The sequence below is a fragment of the Euprymna scolopes genome, chromosome 5 (assembly GCF_053919585.1).
Source record: "Euprymna scolopes isolate OS-2025 chromosome 5, ASM5391958v1, whole genome shotgun sequence".
Taxonomy (NCBI): domain Eukaryota; kingdom Metazoa; phylum Mollusca; class Cephalopoda; order Sepiida; family Sepiolidae; genus Euprymna; species Euprymna scolopes.
Genome location: NC_136486.1, coordinates 82,063,637 through 82,085,226, shown reverse-complemented (window position 1 = coordinate 82,085,226; position 21,590 = coordinate 82,063,637). Strand labels below are relative to the sequence as shown.

Genomic DNA, 21,590 nt, shown 5'->3' with positions numbered 1-21,590 from the left:
ACCTGCCTTTTATACCACTATCTCAATCCCTTCTCTTGCGCATGCGCCTGTAGATTCCTGACAACCTCGAGACTTCCGCTTATAAAAACCCAAGTTTTGTTGTCGCGCATGCCTATACAAGGCACAAACACGTGGGCGTTTGTTTTGTTGGTAAGTACTACACTCCCCCCTGATCTGATGATCACATAGAGTGCACTCCGGGGGTGGCCTCTTAGTTCATTGGCTTCTGTGAAGGGTGGTATTTACAATCTCGGATTCAGATTCTGGTTCTGGGTGTGGTTCTGGTTCTGGTTCTGATCCTGCCTGATCAGACGAACTACAGCTACCACTCTCTTGCTCGGTGACCTCACTCATCAGCAGCTCATCATCTGATGATTCATCGCTCTCTGTAGTTTTGGGATGTACTTCACTAGCTGGGCGAAGATTGCGCACATGGCGTGGGGTTCCATCAACAAGGACCGACTGCTGGCTGACCACTCCAGATATTCGTCCTCGCTTGAACTTGGTGGTGCACCGGTTTCCAGGGGGTCTAACCCAAACTGGATCCACTACCTTGTATTTGTCATGACTCTCCTCGTCGATTGGTTGGACAGTGTCAATGCCCTTTATCCTAACACGGTATTTGTGTATGGCATTGGCCGGTGCTGTTGTTATTGTCTTCCCATCCTTTGGTGTGATGTTATACCAATACGTGGCCTCCGTAATGGTGCATTGCTTTCTGGCAGCAATTCTCTTGATGCTGCGATGGCTCCTCTCAGCAATGCCATTCCCTGATGGCACATGAGCACATCGCAGTCGTAGTCGGACACCCCACTCATTCAACAACTGCCGAACTTGGTGGCTACAAAAAGCAGCATTGTTGTCCGTCAATATCTCTTCCGGCGCACCTCGCTCAGAAAAGATAGATGACAGTTGGCGGACAACATTCGCTGAGTCCTGCCTGGTCATTTGCCGCCACACCGCAAAACGAGTGGGTCCACAGTCGATAAGGGTTAGAAAGGGCTTACCACTGTAATGGGTAATATCCATCGCTAATCGTTGCCACACATGCTCAACTTCCAATCGCCCCTTCTGCCATTGCTCAGGTGCAGGATCGATAGACTGGCATGCCTCACATTGTTTGATGATCTGCCTGACATCCGCCCTTGTCACTACCGGGTCCACACGCCTCGCAAAATACAAAGTTCTTTTGATACCTGGATGTCCACTCTGCACATGAATTCTTTGTATTTGGCATGAGCTAATCGCGCCAACTGCGCAAGATCGAGCAGCGAACTCCACGCCTGTCTTCACAGGTTCATACCATTTGTGAGGCACACGGGTTAGTTGGTCTGCACGATTATAGTGTGATGCCATGAGTGTTACACTCACCGACAGGTCATACTCTGATACCAGACTCTTCAGGGTGTTTAGCCTCCGCCGGATTAACATCTCACTGGCTGCCTTAGTGCGGACTCTCGTTCGTCCCGAAAGAGTGTCGGACATCCAGTGGTAGACGCAGAGAGAATCCGTGTACAAGTGTAACTTCTTTGACTGCTATTGCAGTGCCAGATTCAAACCCTTCACAATAGCATTCAGTTCCACCAGGTTGATGTGCTGAGCATCATTCACGGGTCGCAACCAGCACGCGTCTTCAATTACATTTCCACGTTGCTCAAATAACACTCCCAATGCGAAAGAACTAGCGTCAACCCACACATTTACAGTGTCCCCATCGACACACCATTCTCCACGGGCAGGGTCCTCTTTGTTAACTCTCTCTAGGATTTCTGTTGTCATCTGAGTTAGAAGAGCATCATCAGATACATCATCCCAACCTGTAGTTACTAAACTTGCCCTGCGTTTGATGACGCCCACAGCTGCTCGGAGCCAGCCACACGCTGGTAAGTGACCAATAAGTTTCCCACACAAGGAAAAAATAGTCCACCGTGTAATAACATCAGGGATGTTTGGAATCTCACTGCCACGCCTCCATCGTAAGGTACCGTCTTTCCTGCAAACGTCCAATCCTAATACCCGTGCTCCATCCCTCAGACGTTCGGGATCCTTGCACTCCAACCCGAATTGAGCTAACTTTTTTCTGACATGCGATGCAGATTGTACGTATTCATTGACGTACACATCGTCAATATAGGCCCATGTTGCGTCCTCAGTGGTCTTTTCCTGGGACAACACTGCATTTACGATGGTCTTCATGATTTGCGGTGCCACATTCAGCCCAAAGCCAAGTCGAGTAAGGCAGTATCTCTGACCCTGGAACCATACTGTCTGAAACGGCCACAATGTCTCATCCACTCGCACCTGCAAATAAGCCTTCCGCAAGTCTAATATAGACACATTGGAGCCATTCTCTTAGCTTGCTGACGCACACTTCAGCATCGGCAGTGTCTCAATGTATCTATTGAGTTCACGATAGTCCAGCACCGGACGAACTTTTGATTTGTTATGCTGGACTACCGCCATTAAGGGAATCAGACCCTTGGGTGGTCCCAGCTTGTTGGGGTAGGGGATCAGCCATCCATCCTGGATCCATGCCTCAAGTTCCTTCTCGTATTCATCACGGGTCTTGTCAGGTATCGAGTACTCTGCAATGCTATTCTTGAGTTCGGTTGGCGCCCTTCCTTCTGTCCACTTCCACGATGCAGTCCATGCTTTTTGGTGAGGGTCGTAGTCCACCTTAAAATCAGGCCGATCAATGTGAACTGCAGCACACACTGGGGTTTCCAAAAATCGCACAGTCCCATCTCTTCCAATAACCACTCCCCCCAGTGCCTTAATAGCATCATATCCCAACAGTACATCGAATCCCAGCAAATCCCCTCGCATCACCACCACATTAATATCTGCGGCCACACCAGAGTCTGTGTGGACTTTGACAGTTCCAGCTCCACAGCAAGCTTGCGTATTGCCACCTATTGTGGTTACTTTGATGTTCTGCTTTGTCCAGTTTCGACACAACTTGGCACTCATGATGGTGTGTGAGCACCCGGAGTCGAGAAGAGCTGAACAAGGCACTTGGTCCACGTACACATTTATTGTCGGTTGCACCTCAATTAAATCTTGTCCGGGGAATAGGGCGGCACTGACGTCCTGCCCCCTGATGCATTTCCCGCACAATTTTGGGATGAATGTCCATAACTACCACATTGGAAACAGCACGGGTGCCCCCGCCCCTTGTTAGTACAATTTCTTGCGAAATGGCCTTGCTGGCCGCAGCAGAAACATCTCCCATTGGTTGTGGGTCTCAAACTGGGACTCTTTTCAGCATTAGTCTTGGCTGCCTGCGCCATCATTACAACCGGTTCCCTCAGGTCCTCCTCATCTCTGATAATGGCTCGAGCGCGTTCTAACAAATGTTCCATGGGCGTTACAGATACGCTGGTGGAAGCCCTCAACAGTTGCTTAACATGGGTGGGAAGGCCGGCCACAAACGCATACGCCAGTGTTTGCTCTGACACTCCATTGCCAAATAGAACTGCAAGTTTCTTCAGCTCCGCGAAGAAGATGTCCACGGTTTCTCCTGGCATGAGCTTCCTAGTGGCAAATGTTTCGTAGGCCGTGCAGGGATCCATGGCAAATGCCTTGTATAAAGCATTTTTTATACAGGTAACATCAGCCTTCTCCACGGCACTAAGTTGCTGATATACACTTAGGGCGCCTCCAGCCAATCTCAGGGGAATCACGGTATGCACCCCCTTTACTTCACAGAGGTTGCAGGTCAGTTCAACCCTTTCGACCCAGTCTACAACAGAAGTGGATCCGTCGAATTCTGGTATCAATTTTAAATCAAACTTTGCCCCAGCCATAGTTGTCTAGGAAAAGAGACAAAACGAAATATATATAGTTTTTATCTATTCTATAACTTGTTGTTTTTACAAGTTATCGTTTTATTGTGATATTATTTAAAAACTTGTCGTTTTATTGTGGAAAAACTTTTTACAACATTTTTTTACAAGGGAATCACCACTTATCAAGGCTCAGAGGCCACTCGAGAATAAGGGTTCAAGAGTGTACAGTGGTGAAAAGGACAATATCATAGTAATCGTTAGAAGTGTAAATTTGGTAAATTAGATTACTTAACGGGAACGGCTCATCAAGAACTTGTTTACATTGGACTTGAAGACGACCATATTGTAGTCAGCTGGAAAGCAGGTAAACGAAAGAGAGTTCCACAGGTATGCAGTTCTAAAAAATAATTGTTCATGGGATCTATGTTTAGGTTTAGGCAAAGATAAAGAGTGGGGAAAATTATTGATAGCGTTTTCAGCCAAACGAGTGTTTCTCGTGAATGTTTTGCGAGGGGGAATCGTAGATTGGAGCTCAGACGAGCACTTGTCATGAAAATAATGATAAAACAGAGACAGGCTCACAACGTCTCTTCTGTGATAAAGAGGTTACAGGAAAGAAAATAGGCCATCCCCCACTAGGCTACGAAGTCTATTCTGAACTCTGCCAAGGCAGGATAAGATCTTCCAAGCAGCTCCATATTGTATCATTATGAGAAATCTATAAACATAATTGAACGACTTCTTCATGAAACAAATCATCTCAGTATGTCTAACACAACTTTACTAACCCTGGCAAAAACTGGCATCAATCCTAAATTAGTATCCTTTTTTATTCTTTTAGTTGTGTACTCTTTGGTTTCTTAAGATTTGTTAGAAATATTGAAATGCAATCCTTGAAATGGACATGGAATGACATTTAGAAATGTTTATGTGTTTAATGGAATTGTCAGAACTGTTTTCTCTTTAAAATAATAAGGCCAATGTCATATACAATTATGGTATTTAACCCTTTTTTGTCAAATAAATTGTCTTATCTGTTATGACAAAGTACATCTGTTGACATAAGCTCGATTCGTTTTGTTTATTTATTTTTCATAAAATAAGAATAAACAGAATTTGTTTAAAAATTGAAATGCGAGTTCTTGGAACAGGGAAATTAGGAATATAGACTGAATGTTTCTTCAATAAAAAACGCTTTATAGTTGACACTCTTCTTCTCCATAATGTTATAAATTAAAAAGAACCTGTCGTTTATGGGAAACATGTCTATCCTTTAAGTTGTCAAGTTCATAAGCATTAGTTGACTTTTTGACATTAACAAACATACGCGATCTTCGCATTCATATATTTAATATTTCATAAAGGTTTGAAAATGATTAACTACACTGGTTCAAATAGATTGCATTGAGGCAAGCATGTGACTGTGTTTTGTGCTCGTTTTGATGTGGGGAATTCGCATTTCTATCACATACCTTTTTCTTTCACATATCGCATATTTTACTACAACGCAAACACACAAACAAATATATGTTTCTACTTATTTATAAAAGGAACTTTGTGTGTGTGTGTGTGTGTGTGTGAGAGAGAGAGAGAGAGAGAGAGAGAGAGAGAGAAAGAGAGAGAGAGAGAAAGTTCTCTATGGAAACGGCTGCGCTTATTTTATGAAATTTCACACAAATATACTTTATGTGTCTGGGAGTGTTCTTAGGTTTTGCATTGGAATTCCTCTGATATCTATCGAAAATCGATTATCGAAAATTCCGGATAAAAGAATGAACAGTCCGATTTTGACCTTATAAAGCCTTACATCACAGAAAGGCCCGTTGTATAAAATCAACAGTAAGTTTTGTAAAGAATTAGGGATAGTCTATATTTTTCGGAATATTCAATATATATATATATATATATATATATATATATATATATATATATATATAATGATTATATAGTTTTTTAGATATAAATCCAATGAAACTCGCGTGATTATTCGCTCCCTATTTGGTCTGATAAGTGGGATCTTTGAATTGGGATTCCACTGAAACATGTATGCACATGTGTAACTAATAATTCATATTATTTGGATTCATCAGACTACTGTTCTCATATTGAGAATGACTTTCACTTATCGAACTCGGAAATTTGGACGGAATTTCTGGATAGAGGTCCTAAGTAATTCGCAGTTGTAGTTTTCGGTCGCCCACCCTAGGAATTGAACCTCCAAGCTTAAAGAGAATATCACTTTTTACAATAGATTTTTCCAAGTAGTCAAACGACTGCGCCACTAGTCCTTGCAGACAATTCTAATACGATATTAGGAGCCTTAAACCTATTTTTATTTCTAGTTGTAAATATCACTATTTATTACTAATTATTACTATATATTAACGTCTCTCTATCGATCTCTCTCTTTATATGTATACTAGCAGTTCAGCTCGGCTTTGCTCGGGCCCTATGTACTGTTCGTAACTTTTTTTTAACTTTGACCCCTATTATGACCCCTTAACATTTATTGTTTTGGGCTCAAATCAAATTATTAAGTTTGATCCATGTCCAAGGAACCTATATCTAAAATTTCAAGTGTTTAGACCCAAAATTGTCGGAGGAGTTTGGTAGAGTTCTCAAAGGTCAAATCGTTGAATTTTGACTCATTAACAGCCAAATTTCTGGCCGAACACAGATTACAAACCTTTTCCCAAATCTCAGTACCCTGTATATCAAATTTCGAGTCTGTAGACTAAAAATTGACAGAGCTAATGCGTCGGAAAATGTACACACACAGACATACAGACAGACAAACACGTTAACTTTTATAGATTAGACAAAAATATATACGTACTAGCATTTCAGCCCGGCGTTTCCCGGGTGTTTGGATGTGTGTGTTGAGCAAAAAAAAAAAAGAAAAAAAGTGGTAGTAGAAAGGTAGGCTCGAACCCGTATCGTGAAGGAGGAAAAGAACGGGGGAAAAACCTGACATCTTTGTCGTTACGATCAGCGCCAAACCAGAACTGATGTAGGGTTTAATTAAGGCTAGACACTAGAAATGAGAGGATGACTTAAAAAAATATCGACGAAAAAAGCGACCCCCCTGTAGAAAACTGCCCAGTTGAAGGTGAAGGAATTAATGTTTTTAGCCAATTTACAGATATTTGTCGTCTGAAGGGTCAAACTTCAAAACGATACTGATCTTGTAAAAATCCGTCGCCTCTGTCGAAAGCTTTAGGCACACATGCAAACATACATACATACGTACATTTATATATTGGTAACTAAAAATTTTCGATCAAACCGATTAAAAAGCTTGCCCTATGTCTGAATACCTTTTATGTAAAATTTCAAATGTTTAGACCAGAAAGTGTCTAAGTAATTTACTAGAAACCGCATAGGTCTCTTTTTTTTAAAACTTTGACCCCTATTATGACCCGCTTAACATTTATTGTTTTGGGCTCAAATCAATTTATTAAGTTGGATCCATGCCAATGAACCTATATTTAAAATTTCAATTATTTATACCCAAAATTGTCGGAGGAGTTTGATAGAGTTCTCAAAGGTAAACTCCTTGACGTTTGACCTCTTAACAGCCAAATTTCTGGCCGAAAACGGATTACAAAGATTTTCCGAAATCTCAGTATGCTGTATATCAAATTTCGAGTCTATAGACTTAAAATTGACAAAGTTATTGCGTAGGAAAATGTACACACACAGACACAGACACACAGACACACAGAGAGGCATGTTTATTTTATAGATATACTAGCATTTCAGCCCGGCGTTGCACGGGTGTTTGGATGTGTACGTTGAGAAAAAAAAGTGGTAGTAAGAAGGCAGGCTCGAACCCGTACCGGAAAGGAGGAAAAGAACGGGGAAAAAACCTGACGTCTATGCTGTTACGACCACAACCAAACCGGAAGTGACATTTTTTTAAAAATTTAGGCCAGACAATCGAAAGGAGAGGATGACTTTAAAAATATCGGCGAAAAAAGCGACCCCCTTATAGAAAAGTGCCCAGTTTAAGGTGAAGATATTAATATTTTAGCCAATTTTTCGATATTTGTCGTCTGAAGGGTCAAACTTCAAAACGATACTAATATTGAGAAAATCCGTCGCCTCTGTCGAAAGTGTTGGGCAGATATGCAAACATACATACATATATACATTTATATATTGGTAACTAAAAATTTTCGACCCAAACTGATTAAAAAGCTTGCCCTATCTCTGAATATCCTTTATGTAAAAGTTCAAATGTTTAGACCAGAAATTGTCTGAGTAATTTGGTAGAGACCGCAGAGGCTAAATTATTTTAACTTTGACCCTTATTATGACCCCATAATGTTTATTGTTTTGGGCTCAAATTAAGCTATTAAGTTAGATCAATGTCCAAGGAACCTATATCTAAAATTTCAAGTGCTTAGACCCAAAATTGTCGGAGGAGTTTGGGAGAGTTCTCAAAGTTCAAATCGTTGAATCTTGACCCCTTAACAGCCAAATTTCTGGCTGACAACCGATCACAAAGATTTTCCTGAATATCAGTACGCTGTATATCAAAATTTGAGTCTGTAGACTTAAAATTGACAGAGTTATTGCGTAGGGAAATGTACACAGACAGACACACAGACACTTTCACTTTTATAGATATACTAGTATGGGTGTCCGGCATTTACCGGGTATTTAGAGATGTATGTTGAGCAAAAAAAAAAAAAAAAAAAAAAGTGGTCAAATTTTTTATTTTGACCCCTATTATAGCCCCTTAAAATTTATTGATTTGGGCTCAAATCAGGTTATTAAGTTGGATTCATGTCCAAAGAACCTATATTTAAAATTTCAAGTGTTTAGACCGAAAATTGTCGGAGTTTGGTAGCATTCTCAAAGGTCAAATCGTTCAAATTTTACCTCTTAATCGCCAAATTTCTAGCTGAAAACGATCACATCGATTTTCCCAAATCTCAGTACCCTGTATATCAAATTTCGAGTCTGTAGACTTAAAATTGACAGAGTTATTGCGTATGGAAATGTAGACAGACAGACACTTTCACTTTTATAGATATAATAGATAAATAGACTAATAGATTAAACAAAAATATATACGTATACATAAATATATATGGAAACAATTTTTTGTTTACTGTAAAGGTTTTACGCAAATATTATGCAAGTATAAATCATGTAGAATATCTGCATGAATATAATTACACGTAATAGTTGACTAAAAATGAGAAAGACATAAGAAAACCGAAAAAACTAATAGGGAATTAATTAAAATGAATGTTTAAATGAATATGCAAATTAGTTAGATCTTTTGCTAGTGAATGCATTCCATAACCCATATATAAGAAAATTGTATTTTCATTTTAAATAAATAGAAAAGAGGGGTTTTAATATGAATATCAATACACACGCTTGAAAAACTAATTTATAGGAGTATAGATAGATAGATAAACTAGCATGGCTGCCTGGCGTTGCCCGGGTGTTTGGAGGTGTATGCTGAGCAAAAAAAAAAAAACCCCAAAACGGTCAATTTTTTTTTAATTTGACCCGTATTATGACCCCTTAACGTTTATTGTTTCGGGCTCAAATTAAGCTATTAAGTTAGATCCAGGTCCAAGGAACCTATATCTAAAATTTCAAGTGTTTGAACCCAAAATTGTCAGAGGTGTTTGATAGAGATCTCAAAGGTCAAATCGTTGAAATTTGACCTCTTAACAGCCAAATTTCTGGCCGAAAACCGATCACATCGATTTTCCTAAATCTCAGTACACTGTATGTCAAATTTCGAGTCTGTAGACTAAAAATTGACAGAGTTATTGCGTAGGGAAATATACACACACAGGTAGACACACAGACAGACACACAGACACGTTCACTTTATATATATATATATATATATATATATATATATATATATATATATATATATATATATATATATATATATATAACTTTATACTTTTTTTTCTCTCCTTTTTCTTCCTAGATCTTTTTTTATTTATAGTTATGTCTCGGAAGTAGAGTGAAAAGCACATCTTATTTTTCTTTTATTAATATTTTTTTTCCTTGTACACATGTTTGTGAATTATTTCATGGATTTCTGCCTTTGGATTATTATGGACCATCTTCTTCCAAATATGGGATGTCTTTGGATTTTACTTGTACAAATGGAAATTCTTTTAACTTTCTTGAAGTTTTACATTTGGATTTTACCGTCACTGGATTTTTTATCTTCCACCAGACTATCCATTCATGTGTAATCACCTTTTTCTTTACCATATTCCCGCTGCTTAACTTATTTTGTTTTCAAGTAAGATCTTTGACTTACCTGTTGTTTCATCAAATACTTCTGCATGCAAAATCCGATCCCGCATTTTGCTAATTCCTACCCTCTGATGAGAAGGAGAGTATTTCTTCGAAACTCCGCGGATTAAGGACTATCCATTTATCTAGTGTTTCCTTTTCAGATTAAATAAGTTTTTAACTCATTTCAAAGTGTTTTTTAACATATTTTATTAACTATTTGCTCATATATATATATATATATATATATATATATATATATATATATATATATATATATATATATATATATAAGTGAAAGTGTCTGTGTAAATTTCCCTACACAATAACTCCGTCAACTTTCAGTCTATAGATTCGAAATTTGATATACATGGTACTGAGATTTGGGAAAATCTTTGTAATCCGTTTTCGGCCAGAAAATTGGCTGTTAAGAGGTCAAACGTCAAGGATTTTACCTTTGAGAACTTGACCTCTGCGGTATCTACCAAATTACTAAAGACGATTTCTGGTCTAAACATTTGAAATTTTACATAAATGGTATTCAGAGATAGGGAAAGCTTTTTAATCGGTTTGGGTTGAAAATTTGAGCTACAAATATATAAATCTATGTTTGCATGTGTGCCTAAAACTTTCGACAGAGGCGGCGGATTTTCACAAGATCAGTATCGTTTTGAAGCTCGACCCTTCAGACGACAAATACCGAAAAATTGGCTAAAAATATTAATTTCTTCACCCTCAACTGGGCCGTTTTCTCCAGGGAGAGGTTGCTATTTTCGCCGATATTTTCGAAAGTCATCCCCTCTTTTCGATTGTCTAGCTTTAATTTAGATCTACGTCACTTCCGGTTTCGTAATAGCAAAGACGTCACGTTTTTCCCCATCCTTTTCCTCCTTCGCGGTACGGGTTCGAGCTTTCCCTCCTACTATCACTTTTCTTTTGCTCAACACACACCTCCAAACACCTGGGCAACGCCGGACACTCATGGTAGTATATATATATATATATATATATATATATATATATATATATATATATATATATATATATATATATATATATATATATTAAAAAGTTTGACTCATGTTCAGGTAACCTACATCTAAAATTCCAAGTGTTTGGATCCAATATTGGCAGAGGCGTTTGGTAGAGTCTGTAATGGTCAACTTTTTCAACTTTGACCTCTTGCCAGCCAAATTTTCGCCCCAAAACTGATTTAAAAGCTTGCTGCATGTCCGAATAACCTTTATGTAATATTTCAAATGTTTAGACCCAAAATTGGCTGAATAGTTTGCTAGAGACCGCAAAGGTCAAACCTTTTGAACTTTGACCCATTGGCAGCAAAATTTTCGGCTAAACTCTGATTGAAAAGCTTGGCCTATGCCTGAATACACTCTATGTAAAATTTACAAATGTTTAAACGAAAAAATGACTGCGTAATTTGGTAGTGCCCCCGCAAATACCGATTTTTTAAAACTTTGACCCCAATTTTGACTCCTTATCATTTATTGTTTTGGGCTCAAAGAATTATAATTTTGATACATGTCCAAGTAACCTACATCTAAAATTTCAAGTGTTTAGACCCAAAATCAGCGGAGGAGTTTGGTAGAGTTCTCAAAGGTCAAATCGTTGAACTTTGACCCCTTGACAGCTAAATTTCTGGCCGACAACTTAATTAAGTAAAAAAGATTTTCACAAATCTCGATACCCCTTATGTCAAATCTCGAGTCTTTAGACTGAAAATTGACAGAATTATTGCGTAGGGAAATGTACACACACAGACACACATACAGACAATTTCACTTTTAGAGATATATAGGTACCAGTTAACGAAAAAAGAAACATAAAAAAAATTATGTGCAGAGTTTGAACCTACAGACCACGCCATGCAAAAAAATATATAATAAACAATAATAATCGCATAAATTTTCAAGATAAATAAAATTCTTTGCAGATAATGAAAAAAAAAGAAATTAACCTGCAAATTTTTAACCTACAGACTGCGTCATACAAAAAAAAAAAAGCAACAACCAAAAAAAAAAAAAGAAAAAAAATACAAAACACATGAAAACACGCTTTCCCACAGTATAATTTTCCCAGCACGTTGTTCTATCATTGTTGCTAAGCGATGACATGGAAAAAATTGCTTTACCGATGATTGATTACTTAAAATAACAGTTTCAATTATCGATTATCGATAACTATCCGGGGTATTCTGATGATTGATGACTTAAAATAACAGTTTCGATTATCGATTATCAATAACTATCCGGGGTGTTCTGAGACAAAACTTAATTAAGATCTATACACTAAAAGTTCTGTACATTTTAAAGAAGATCTGTTCAGCCATTTTCGAGTCTATAAGAAATGAACTCACTCACACACAGAGACAAAGTTGCATTTATATAATAGTAAAGATATATAGTAAGTGTTTAAAATATTTATCGCGTTCGAATTGAATGTTTGAACACAATTGAACTGTCACACTTGATTTTTGTATTTTAAACTTTAATTCTAGCCATTATACAGCAATATTTTAATAAAATCAAAAGTTCTTTGATAAAACGGGGGTGCGTTCGAATTGAATGTTTCTGCTTAGGGCACAATTGAACTATGATACTGGACTTTAAAATTTCAACTTTAATTCAAGCTATTATACATAAGAATAATTTTTATGAAAAGAACAATGGGTACAGTGCAATTTAGACTAGAATGTATTATGGAGTAAGTCATTAAGTTTCCTCCCAATACACCGCAGTGGGTCAGCAACTGGAGTAGGAAATCAATCGTTTTGATTGGAGAAATTTGACCGATTTTATGACAATAAAAGTATTGTGTAAAACATTCGTTGATCCACATTCAATTCCGAGTTGGGTTTTCCTTGTTAGTATATATATATATATATATATAATGTTTTTAATTCTTATCCGCGTACACGTATTTTTTTCTCAGAAATCACCAGTGTGGGGGATTACTGGTCTTCCGATAGCACGATTCAAACCCTTGACTCAAATCACCTTTTAATTTTCAAATCTGAACATCTGAATATATGTGGCAAACCTAAGTGTTGTGGTGAAAGAAAAGAATTAAAATCTATTTATTTCTATACAAGCGGTCATATCTAGTAGGCTGCCATAACAATGTTCAGCGATTTAATTGAACGGAACATTGTATTTACCAAATTAATTTGTCAGACTATATTTGCTACTTTTAATGGCTCATTCTGCATTAAGTTAATTATGAACAATATTATGATAAACGTATCTAATTCTTATTCACATACACATGTGTTTCATCCTTTATCGGGAATCATCAGTGTGGAGCATAAATGTTAGAAGAATACCCATCCAATCATGAGTAAAATCAATTCCCGAATATAACTTTTGCACCACTTTTATGTCTCTTTACGAAGAAATCAAGATATGATCCTTATAAACGTTATGTCGCTAACCTTTATTAATCAACATTCATTACATGAATTTGATTCTAGAAAATGCTGAAAACTTAAGAAAAAAAATTGAAATTCATGAAATCTTGTTTGATGGATCAAATTTAATGCAAATTTGAACTATACAAAGTTTTACATGGGAGGTGTTCATATTTCACCCCCCCCCCCCCAAAAAAAAAACGTTTAAAAAGAAACCGAAATTTGGGGAATATTTATTAATTGATGTTTAATTGTTAAAATTTCACAAAGATCGGAGGTATCTGAATTTTCACGAAGTGTTTTTTGCCCTATTACTTCAAATTAAATTTGACTAAATAGAGCGCACACTACTAACCTTACACATAGCAACCGCGTTAGAAAATCGTAATTCTAAGAGTGAATCCCATACATGAAATAAATAAACATATGCACATACTTTATATATATATATATATATATATATATATATATATATATATATATATATATATGATACATTAATAAAATACAAAGAATTATACACCACAAATATTCATAATATACTCAATGTGTACATAATATAATAATGATCTACACATTATGAACAGCAGTGAAAAATGGGTTTCTTGCGTCGAATAATTGAAATAATTTGACTTTACGCTTATATAGACGCCGCAAACTTGAAATTGACAACTTATAACTTATAAGTATCAGTTACTTTGAGTTCAGCTTGGTTTGGTAATTCATCATGAAAAGACTGACACCCGAGCAGTGTTTGCAAATTGCAAATGATGCAATCAATTTACTGAGAGAAATATTGATGAACGAATAATTTCACGAACAATTTCACGAAATAGACCTGTCAACTGTTCGTTCGTGCGATTTAACCCCATGAGATTATTTTCTTTGGGGGATATGTACAGTCTCATGTCTACGCTGATAAAACAGACACAATAGACCACTTGGAAGGCACTATTCGGCGCGTTTTTACCGAAAAACAGGAAAATTCACACGTAGATTTTTAGAAAATTGACCCTCCAGATTACGGGGGGGGGGCGGTATATGGCTGAAATTTTATTTCAATTATGAATGCCAAAATTTAATCTTTGGAATAAACTCCATATTTGTAATATCAAAACATTTTTCTATAGTTTATTTTAATTCAAAGTTTATATACATACATACGTATGTATGTATGTATGTATGTATGTATGTATGTATGTATGTATGTATGTATGTAAAAAAAAAAACGAAAAAAAACAATATAGTTAAATTCCATTTCTAATCTATTGCTAAAATACTTCCTCAGAAAGGAGTAAATGTATTATTTTAATTTTTAAACACAGACATAAAGGAGAGGAACAGAAAAAGGAGAGAGAAAAGGTATAGGGGAAGAAAAACAAATGTTCAATATTTCACACTTTTTTAAATTCTACTTTTATTTTATTTTTTTATTTTAAATGTTAAAACAAATTGCTAAACCCTAACCCCTTTTTTGAAAACTGTTTTACCATATGGGCCACTTTGATTGTATTGTTTGGTATATCCTCTTTTTGCAATTGTTTTATATCCGCTACACACGCACGTGCGCGCTCACGTATTTATATACAGATATATGATTATGTACGTTACGTATATTTTTGTTTTAAATTAATGTGTTTTTACTATATGTTTTTGTTTTAAATTAATGTGTTTTTACTATATGTTTTTGTTTTAAATTAATGTGTTTTTTACTATATGTTTTTGTTTTAAATTAATGTGTTTTTACTATATGTTTTTGTTTTCAATTAATGTGTTTTTTACTATATGTTTTTGTTTTAAATTAATGTGTTTTTACTATATGTTTTTGTTTTAAATTAATGTGTTTTTACTATATGTTTTTGTTTTAAATTAATGTGTTTTTTACTATATGTTTTTGTTTTAAATTAATGTGTTTTTTACTATATGCTTTTGTTTTAAATTAATGTGTTTTTTACTATATGTTTTTGTTTTAAATTAATGTGTTTTTACTATATGTTTTTGTTTTAAATTAATGTGTTTTTTACTATATGTTTTTGTTTTAAATTAATGTGTTTTTACTATATGTTTTTGTTTTAAATTAATGTGTTTTTACTATATGTTTTTGTTTTAAATTAATGTGTTTTTTACAATATGTTTTTGTTTTAAATTAATGTGTTTTTTACTATATGTTTTTGTTTTAAATTAATGTGTTTTTACTATATGTTTTTGTTTTCAATTAATGTGTTTCTCGACTAAAAATGAAGAGATTGTTTCACATTTAAAAAGATCTTTAAATAGATCTGAAAAGATTAGATTTCAATTGTTTTTAAATGTATTTTTTGAAAAAAAAATCACACTTTTATGATAACTGGATAAATGTTTAACATGTATCCTCTTCTTTCCTTCATGTTTTAACCGTGACCAACGTTCATTCTAAGCAAAAATAATAAATGTGTTATGAATGCCACTTTCTATGCAGGTTTCATGTTAGTCCGACATAAAAGTTTGAATCAAAGATGCAACCAATGTTTATATAAAAAAAAAGCATTTATGCGATACGAAAAACATTGAATCAAGGAAACGTCTTAATTTCGCGATGCCAGTAGAGGAATTAAAAATAGCATAACGGTGCATCTAGCGGAAATGTCTGTATCTAAATAAGACTCTCATAATTTAAAATTTGTTTAATTCCAGTTAGAGATCAAAATATAGGATACGTTATTTATTTGTAAAGTATTATTGTGGACGAAAGAATGTGGAAACTCCTTCCATTAGAATAAGCTTATATTTTCCAGAATATTCACTATATATATATATATATATATATATATATATATATATATATATATATATATATAACTACTTCATTTACTCACATAAATTTATACGAAAGTATCGATTTATGCGTAAACTTTAAGTATTTACTTCAAAAGTACTCAATACGTAGGTAGAGCTAGTTAGTAATTTATAAAATATATATGGCGATTAAGCTACACTGAATATTCGGCGTTTCATCCACTCTGGGAGTCCTCAGGCTTATGCGCATAAGCCTGAGGAATCCTAGAGTGGATGAAACGCATATATTTGGCAATTATGCTACACAGAAATTTCTGTGTTTCATCCTCGCCAGGATCCATCAGGCTATTACTATTTATTTGCTTCCCCGCGAAAGCAAAATGTTACACACAGTTGTTTATAATGTGGGGCGAAATCAGCTCCCCAAAGGGGGCACTGTGGAAGTAGGAAAAATAAAAATTGTCTTAGTATAGAAGGGTTTTTTCTTCACTGACTAAATACAGATTAACTTAAGTGTAGCATCAGAACTGTTATCTCAGCACGAAGGGCAGATCCAACTTTTTTATTCGTCGGGTTATTGGGATCAATGTTTCTTCGTGTTTTTATATGTTCCCGTGGCACTGGGTTTGCTGGCCAGTCAATCAGATTCTTAATATTCCTACTCTCATTTATCATAGCCAATAGGTGTGCGTTTATCAGAATAGGGTGCACTTGATTTCTAAATTACTCGTTTCTTTGTTCTGTTTGAGGGGATAGGTTTCTCTTTTCTTTGTATTGGGAAGTGACCTAATTTTAATCTGAATGTTTTTTTCAATTAAATTTTATTTTATATTAGTTCATTTGTCTATGTATTTGTTTATTTTATTAATTTTTTTTACAATTATCATTTTTTGTTATGTTGTCATCTTTTGTTATCCTAAAATAACCTTTATTTTGTGTGTATATAGGTTTGTTATTTCACTCCTGCAGTTTCATAAATTTTGTATATTCTGTAAATTTACATCTTCTTTGCTAATTGCTAGTGGATTTTTTCCTATTAGGATTTGCATCATTACTATTTCCAACTAAAACTAAAACTAGGTTTATAGTCTTTCCATAAGATATAGGCCTCCTTGTAGATTCAAATGAATGCAACTACATAGATATGATAAATGCTGAAAGTAAACAAAGCACTGATTAACTAAACTTTAGCGATAAGAGTAAGCTAAAACACAAGTAGGTTTACATCTTATCTAGGTAGAATTAGTAAAACAATCTAAATAAGATGTAGGCATATATATACAGGCACTTAGACATAAGTATCAGGCATTATGAATATCAAACATCCGGTACATAATAGAGGTTCAGCATTAGTAATCTAAAGAAAACCAAAACTTGTCTTATCCATTTTTCATGTAATACATATTCCGGAATTTTGAAGTTATTTGGATATTTTCTTGCCTATATATTTTTTCATGCCGAAATTGCTGATATTTATTAGAAAATTCTCCAACAGTTAATCTAATAATTTTCAACTTCTCATTAATATCTAAATAACATATTGTGTTTAAAGACTTGCATAGCACAGATTTTTTAATTATTTTTTACTTAATTCTTGGTGTTTTATCGTTTTAAAGTAGAACAAAAAATAGAAAATGATGCGTGCTTTCATATTATTGAAAGAAGATGTATGGTTGTAAAATCTTTTTTAAACATGTTTGCGGTGCTACTTATATAAAATGTATTATTTGTTTTATTTGTGTTGATATTGTTTCTTGATTTCTATTGTGTTTTATTGAAGATATTTATAGTTGGATTTACTATTGTTTCTTTTATTTGTTCCGTTAATGTTGATGCTAATTCTCGGTTGATTACCTTTTCTAATATTGCTTTTTATTATTTCGTTAATAGGTTTTTATAAAATTTTATTTTATAAAATTTCATAAATCATCACTACATAAATAAATTACAGTGTATTTTATCGAATATTTAATAGGTTTAATAATATATGAGTTTAGTAATATATAGGTTTATTAATATATGGTTTTAGTAATATATAGGTTTAGTAATATATAGGTTTAGTAATATATGGGTTTAATAATATATGGGTTTAGTAATATATAGGTTTAGTAATATATGGGTTTAGTAATATATAGGTTTAATAATATATGGGTTTAGTAATATATGGGTTTAGTAATATATAGGTTTAGTAATATATGGGTTTAGTTTATCCACTCTATCGTTATTGTTCGATCTGTTACACTATTATTAGTTATTCATATTCATTTATGTCATTTGTGTTCTAAGTTTCTGATATTTTTGGTAATGTTTTTGCCTAGTCATTTGTTGTATTCTTGTTTTGTAAGCTTGTAAACATTTCCAGTTTTGTCCCCTTTAATTAGTTATTGTTTGGAGTTGTCCGTCATTAATTAACTATTTAAAAAAAGTTTTATCGCTGTTTAATGGTAATATATATGAAGGCAGATATGCGTGTGTGTGTGGGGACCTTATGTTTGGATGTGTGTTATTATTACATGTTGGTATTGTTGGGTTTAGGTGGGAATAATTAAACATTTTAGTGTATAGACTTCCAGTGTTTAATATGCGAGTAGAACTTAATAGTAAGGTATGAATATATATATATATATATATATATATATATATATATATATATATATATATATTTATGCCTATTAAGCTACACAGGAGCGCCCGCGTTTCATTTCCGCAATAAATCGTTAGGATAAGTAATAATTCTATGCAGGAATGAAACACGGACATCTCTGTGTAGCTTAATTGCCATAAATACATTTTTATACCTTGCGACACACATAATAAAAATAAATCATAAAAGGAAAGAAGAAAATAGGAGCAGGTAAGTAATGAGAGAAGAAATGGAATTATAGCTTAAAACTCACTCAGGTCACAATCAGCATCCTTTAACTTGTGCTGACGTTTCAAGGCCCCGGATGATTTTCATATATTTTCAGGAAGATGGCATTGTCATTTTGATCTGCTTAATGCAGTTGAGATAAATCATTACCTGGAAACAATTTAACTTTATCAATATTGCTATGCACTTAATATTGCTTAGTTATCTTATAGGACTCATCGGTGTAGTTAAACCTGAATATAAGCTAAAGCGCGCATCTACACTGGTTAATAGTTTATTACTATGATATACAAAAATGACATTTTTTTACAGTTAGAGCTTTATTAAATAGAGTTTGGGTCATTTTGTGAATCGCTGGAATAATTATCGAACCGCTAAACACGTTCGTAATGTTGAGATGATCACGGGGGCCTTTAATAAATGAAAAACCTTTTTAATAACCCTCCCTTACTCAAACAAATTCTACAATTGTCATCACGCAATCATAAAAATAGAGTGAAATTGAAAAGAGAATAGACTGCCTTTTCAATTAGCGGTAGGTAAAGAGATTTTGCCAAAGAAAATTCGACATTTTAGAAAAAAGGGGTAAATTGCATTTTTTTAAATTGATTATTAAACTCCTTTTAGATCGAATTCCATACAATTTTACGAAGGAAAGGAATAAAATGCTTCAGGAATGTGAAATCATGAGAAGCCGATGTCTGAAACAGTTGTTATTTAATTAAAACGGTATTTTGCAGAATCCTATTAATCAAGCTGCATATTTTGGGATAAAAATAATTTGGTTTTAAATTAACTTGTTCAATTTGTAAAATTGAGGTTCGGTTTGCAATGTAAGCTGGATATAAAATGATGTCGCTGGGTTGACATTTACGCAGAAATTGCTTCACCATTCTCTAAAAGGTTTGTTGTTTGTTAAGTATTTTTAAAACAATTACTTTATTGATTATACATCACATTCTTAAATTTTAAATACAAATTATAAATAGATTCAATGTAAATAGAAAAGGGCTATTTTGCTTTGAACGTTCTACATAAAATTAGTTCCTTAACCAAAATGCCGAAAAGGCGTTTATGAACGATATTATCTTTGACTGTAAAAAGCCGAACAAACACGCATTAGAAAACTGAACCTACAACTAAAAATTGAACATTTTTTTTTCAAAAACTTTTTCTATAATCTGCAAATAGAGTGTTTATTTGATTTCAGGTTTTCGCGCAAATTTAAGTTTTCCTCGCTAAATTAAATCACAAAAAAAATCGTTGTGAGAGAGCATGCAGTATGTTTGACTATTTTAACCTGATTTCCAATTTATTGAATTTCAATATCTCATGTAGAAACAGAGAAAGGATCGGACTACGATTTCATGTATACGCGTCTTAATTCATATAGAAAACATAAGTAACATATAAACGCAAGAGTTAATGACACAACAAAAAATGTGTGTTTTTCAACATTTTCCATAAATGTCACACTATAACACTACTCATGTCATTACATACATAATGTTAAAATAAAAAAGAAATTAAAACTCCTTAAAAAATAAATTGAAATGTTAATAACTAATAAATATTAAAGTAGAAAATGGCTGATACACGAGCGAAGTTTTACACAAAAAATAAAAGCAATTATATTGTAACAAAAAACGAAAAAAAAGTCTTTACAATATAAGATAGCAACAATAGTCGATGCATTTCTTGGATTTTATAAACTGGATGTCTTCAAAATGTGATATGAATACATATCTGTTTTCCTCTTATCGTACCAAACAAACGTATGAGACGGTATGAATATCATATTTCATTCACAGGAGTTTTTTTTAAGTAGTGAATATTTGATACAAATAACAGTTTTCTAAACGTATACATCGCTGTTATTAAAAAGATAAAAATTAAAGAAATAATATAATTCATGCATGTCAACGAAAAAATGGTTTTGTTTCACTTACGTGGTCGGAATTGTGCCTCGACGGGGCTGAACAATATACTCATCGATATCGTCCCCAAAAGTCCGAAGAGCAGGAGCATTTCTTTCTCGTGCATCTTGGGCGGCTGCAACTGTTGAAGAGGATTCTTTCTAAACAAGAATAACGCCGAAAAAAAGGTCGCTCCCCTCTTTCGCCCCGTTCTTCTTCCCTAAATCACAGAGACACGTCCCACCGGCGTCTGCTGAGCGACGATGATGAAAACTGGTAACGGGCAGCGAGTAAAAGTAGAAAAAGAGAGAAAAAAGTAAGTGTGTGTATATATGTGCGTGAATGCGCGTGTAAGTTTGGATCGATGTGTTGCGTGTTAGGGCGTGATTTAACTCAGTTAAAAATAGAAAAAAGTCCCTGCCTACCCCTAAAAAGATGTATAAAAAAAAAATGGGAGTCAGCGTAAGTTTTTACATTTTCTATATTCGTCGAGAAATAGGGTTCGTTGATGCTGACATGCGATATTGATA

The 21,590-nt window shown here is 34.4% G+C and overlaps 1 protein-coding gene across 1 annotated transcript in view; it reads right to left on the bottom strand.

The window, feature by feature from the left end:
- Window positions 1-21,431, bottom strand: part of LOC145276891 (cartilage oligomeric matrix protein-like) — a 131,823-nt gene extending 110,392 nt beyond the window's left edge. Inside the window, exon 1 of the mRNA XM_080128326.1 lies at window positions 21,094-21,431. Within this exon, the coding sequence (XP_079984452.1) occupies window positions 21,094-21,187 (94 nt within the window). The 5' untranslated portion in view covers window positions 21,188-21,431. The remainder of the gene's footprint in view (window positions 1-21,093) is intronic.
- Window positions 21,432-21,590: the final 159 nt, after the last annotated feature.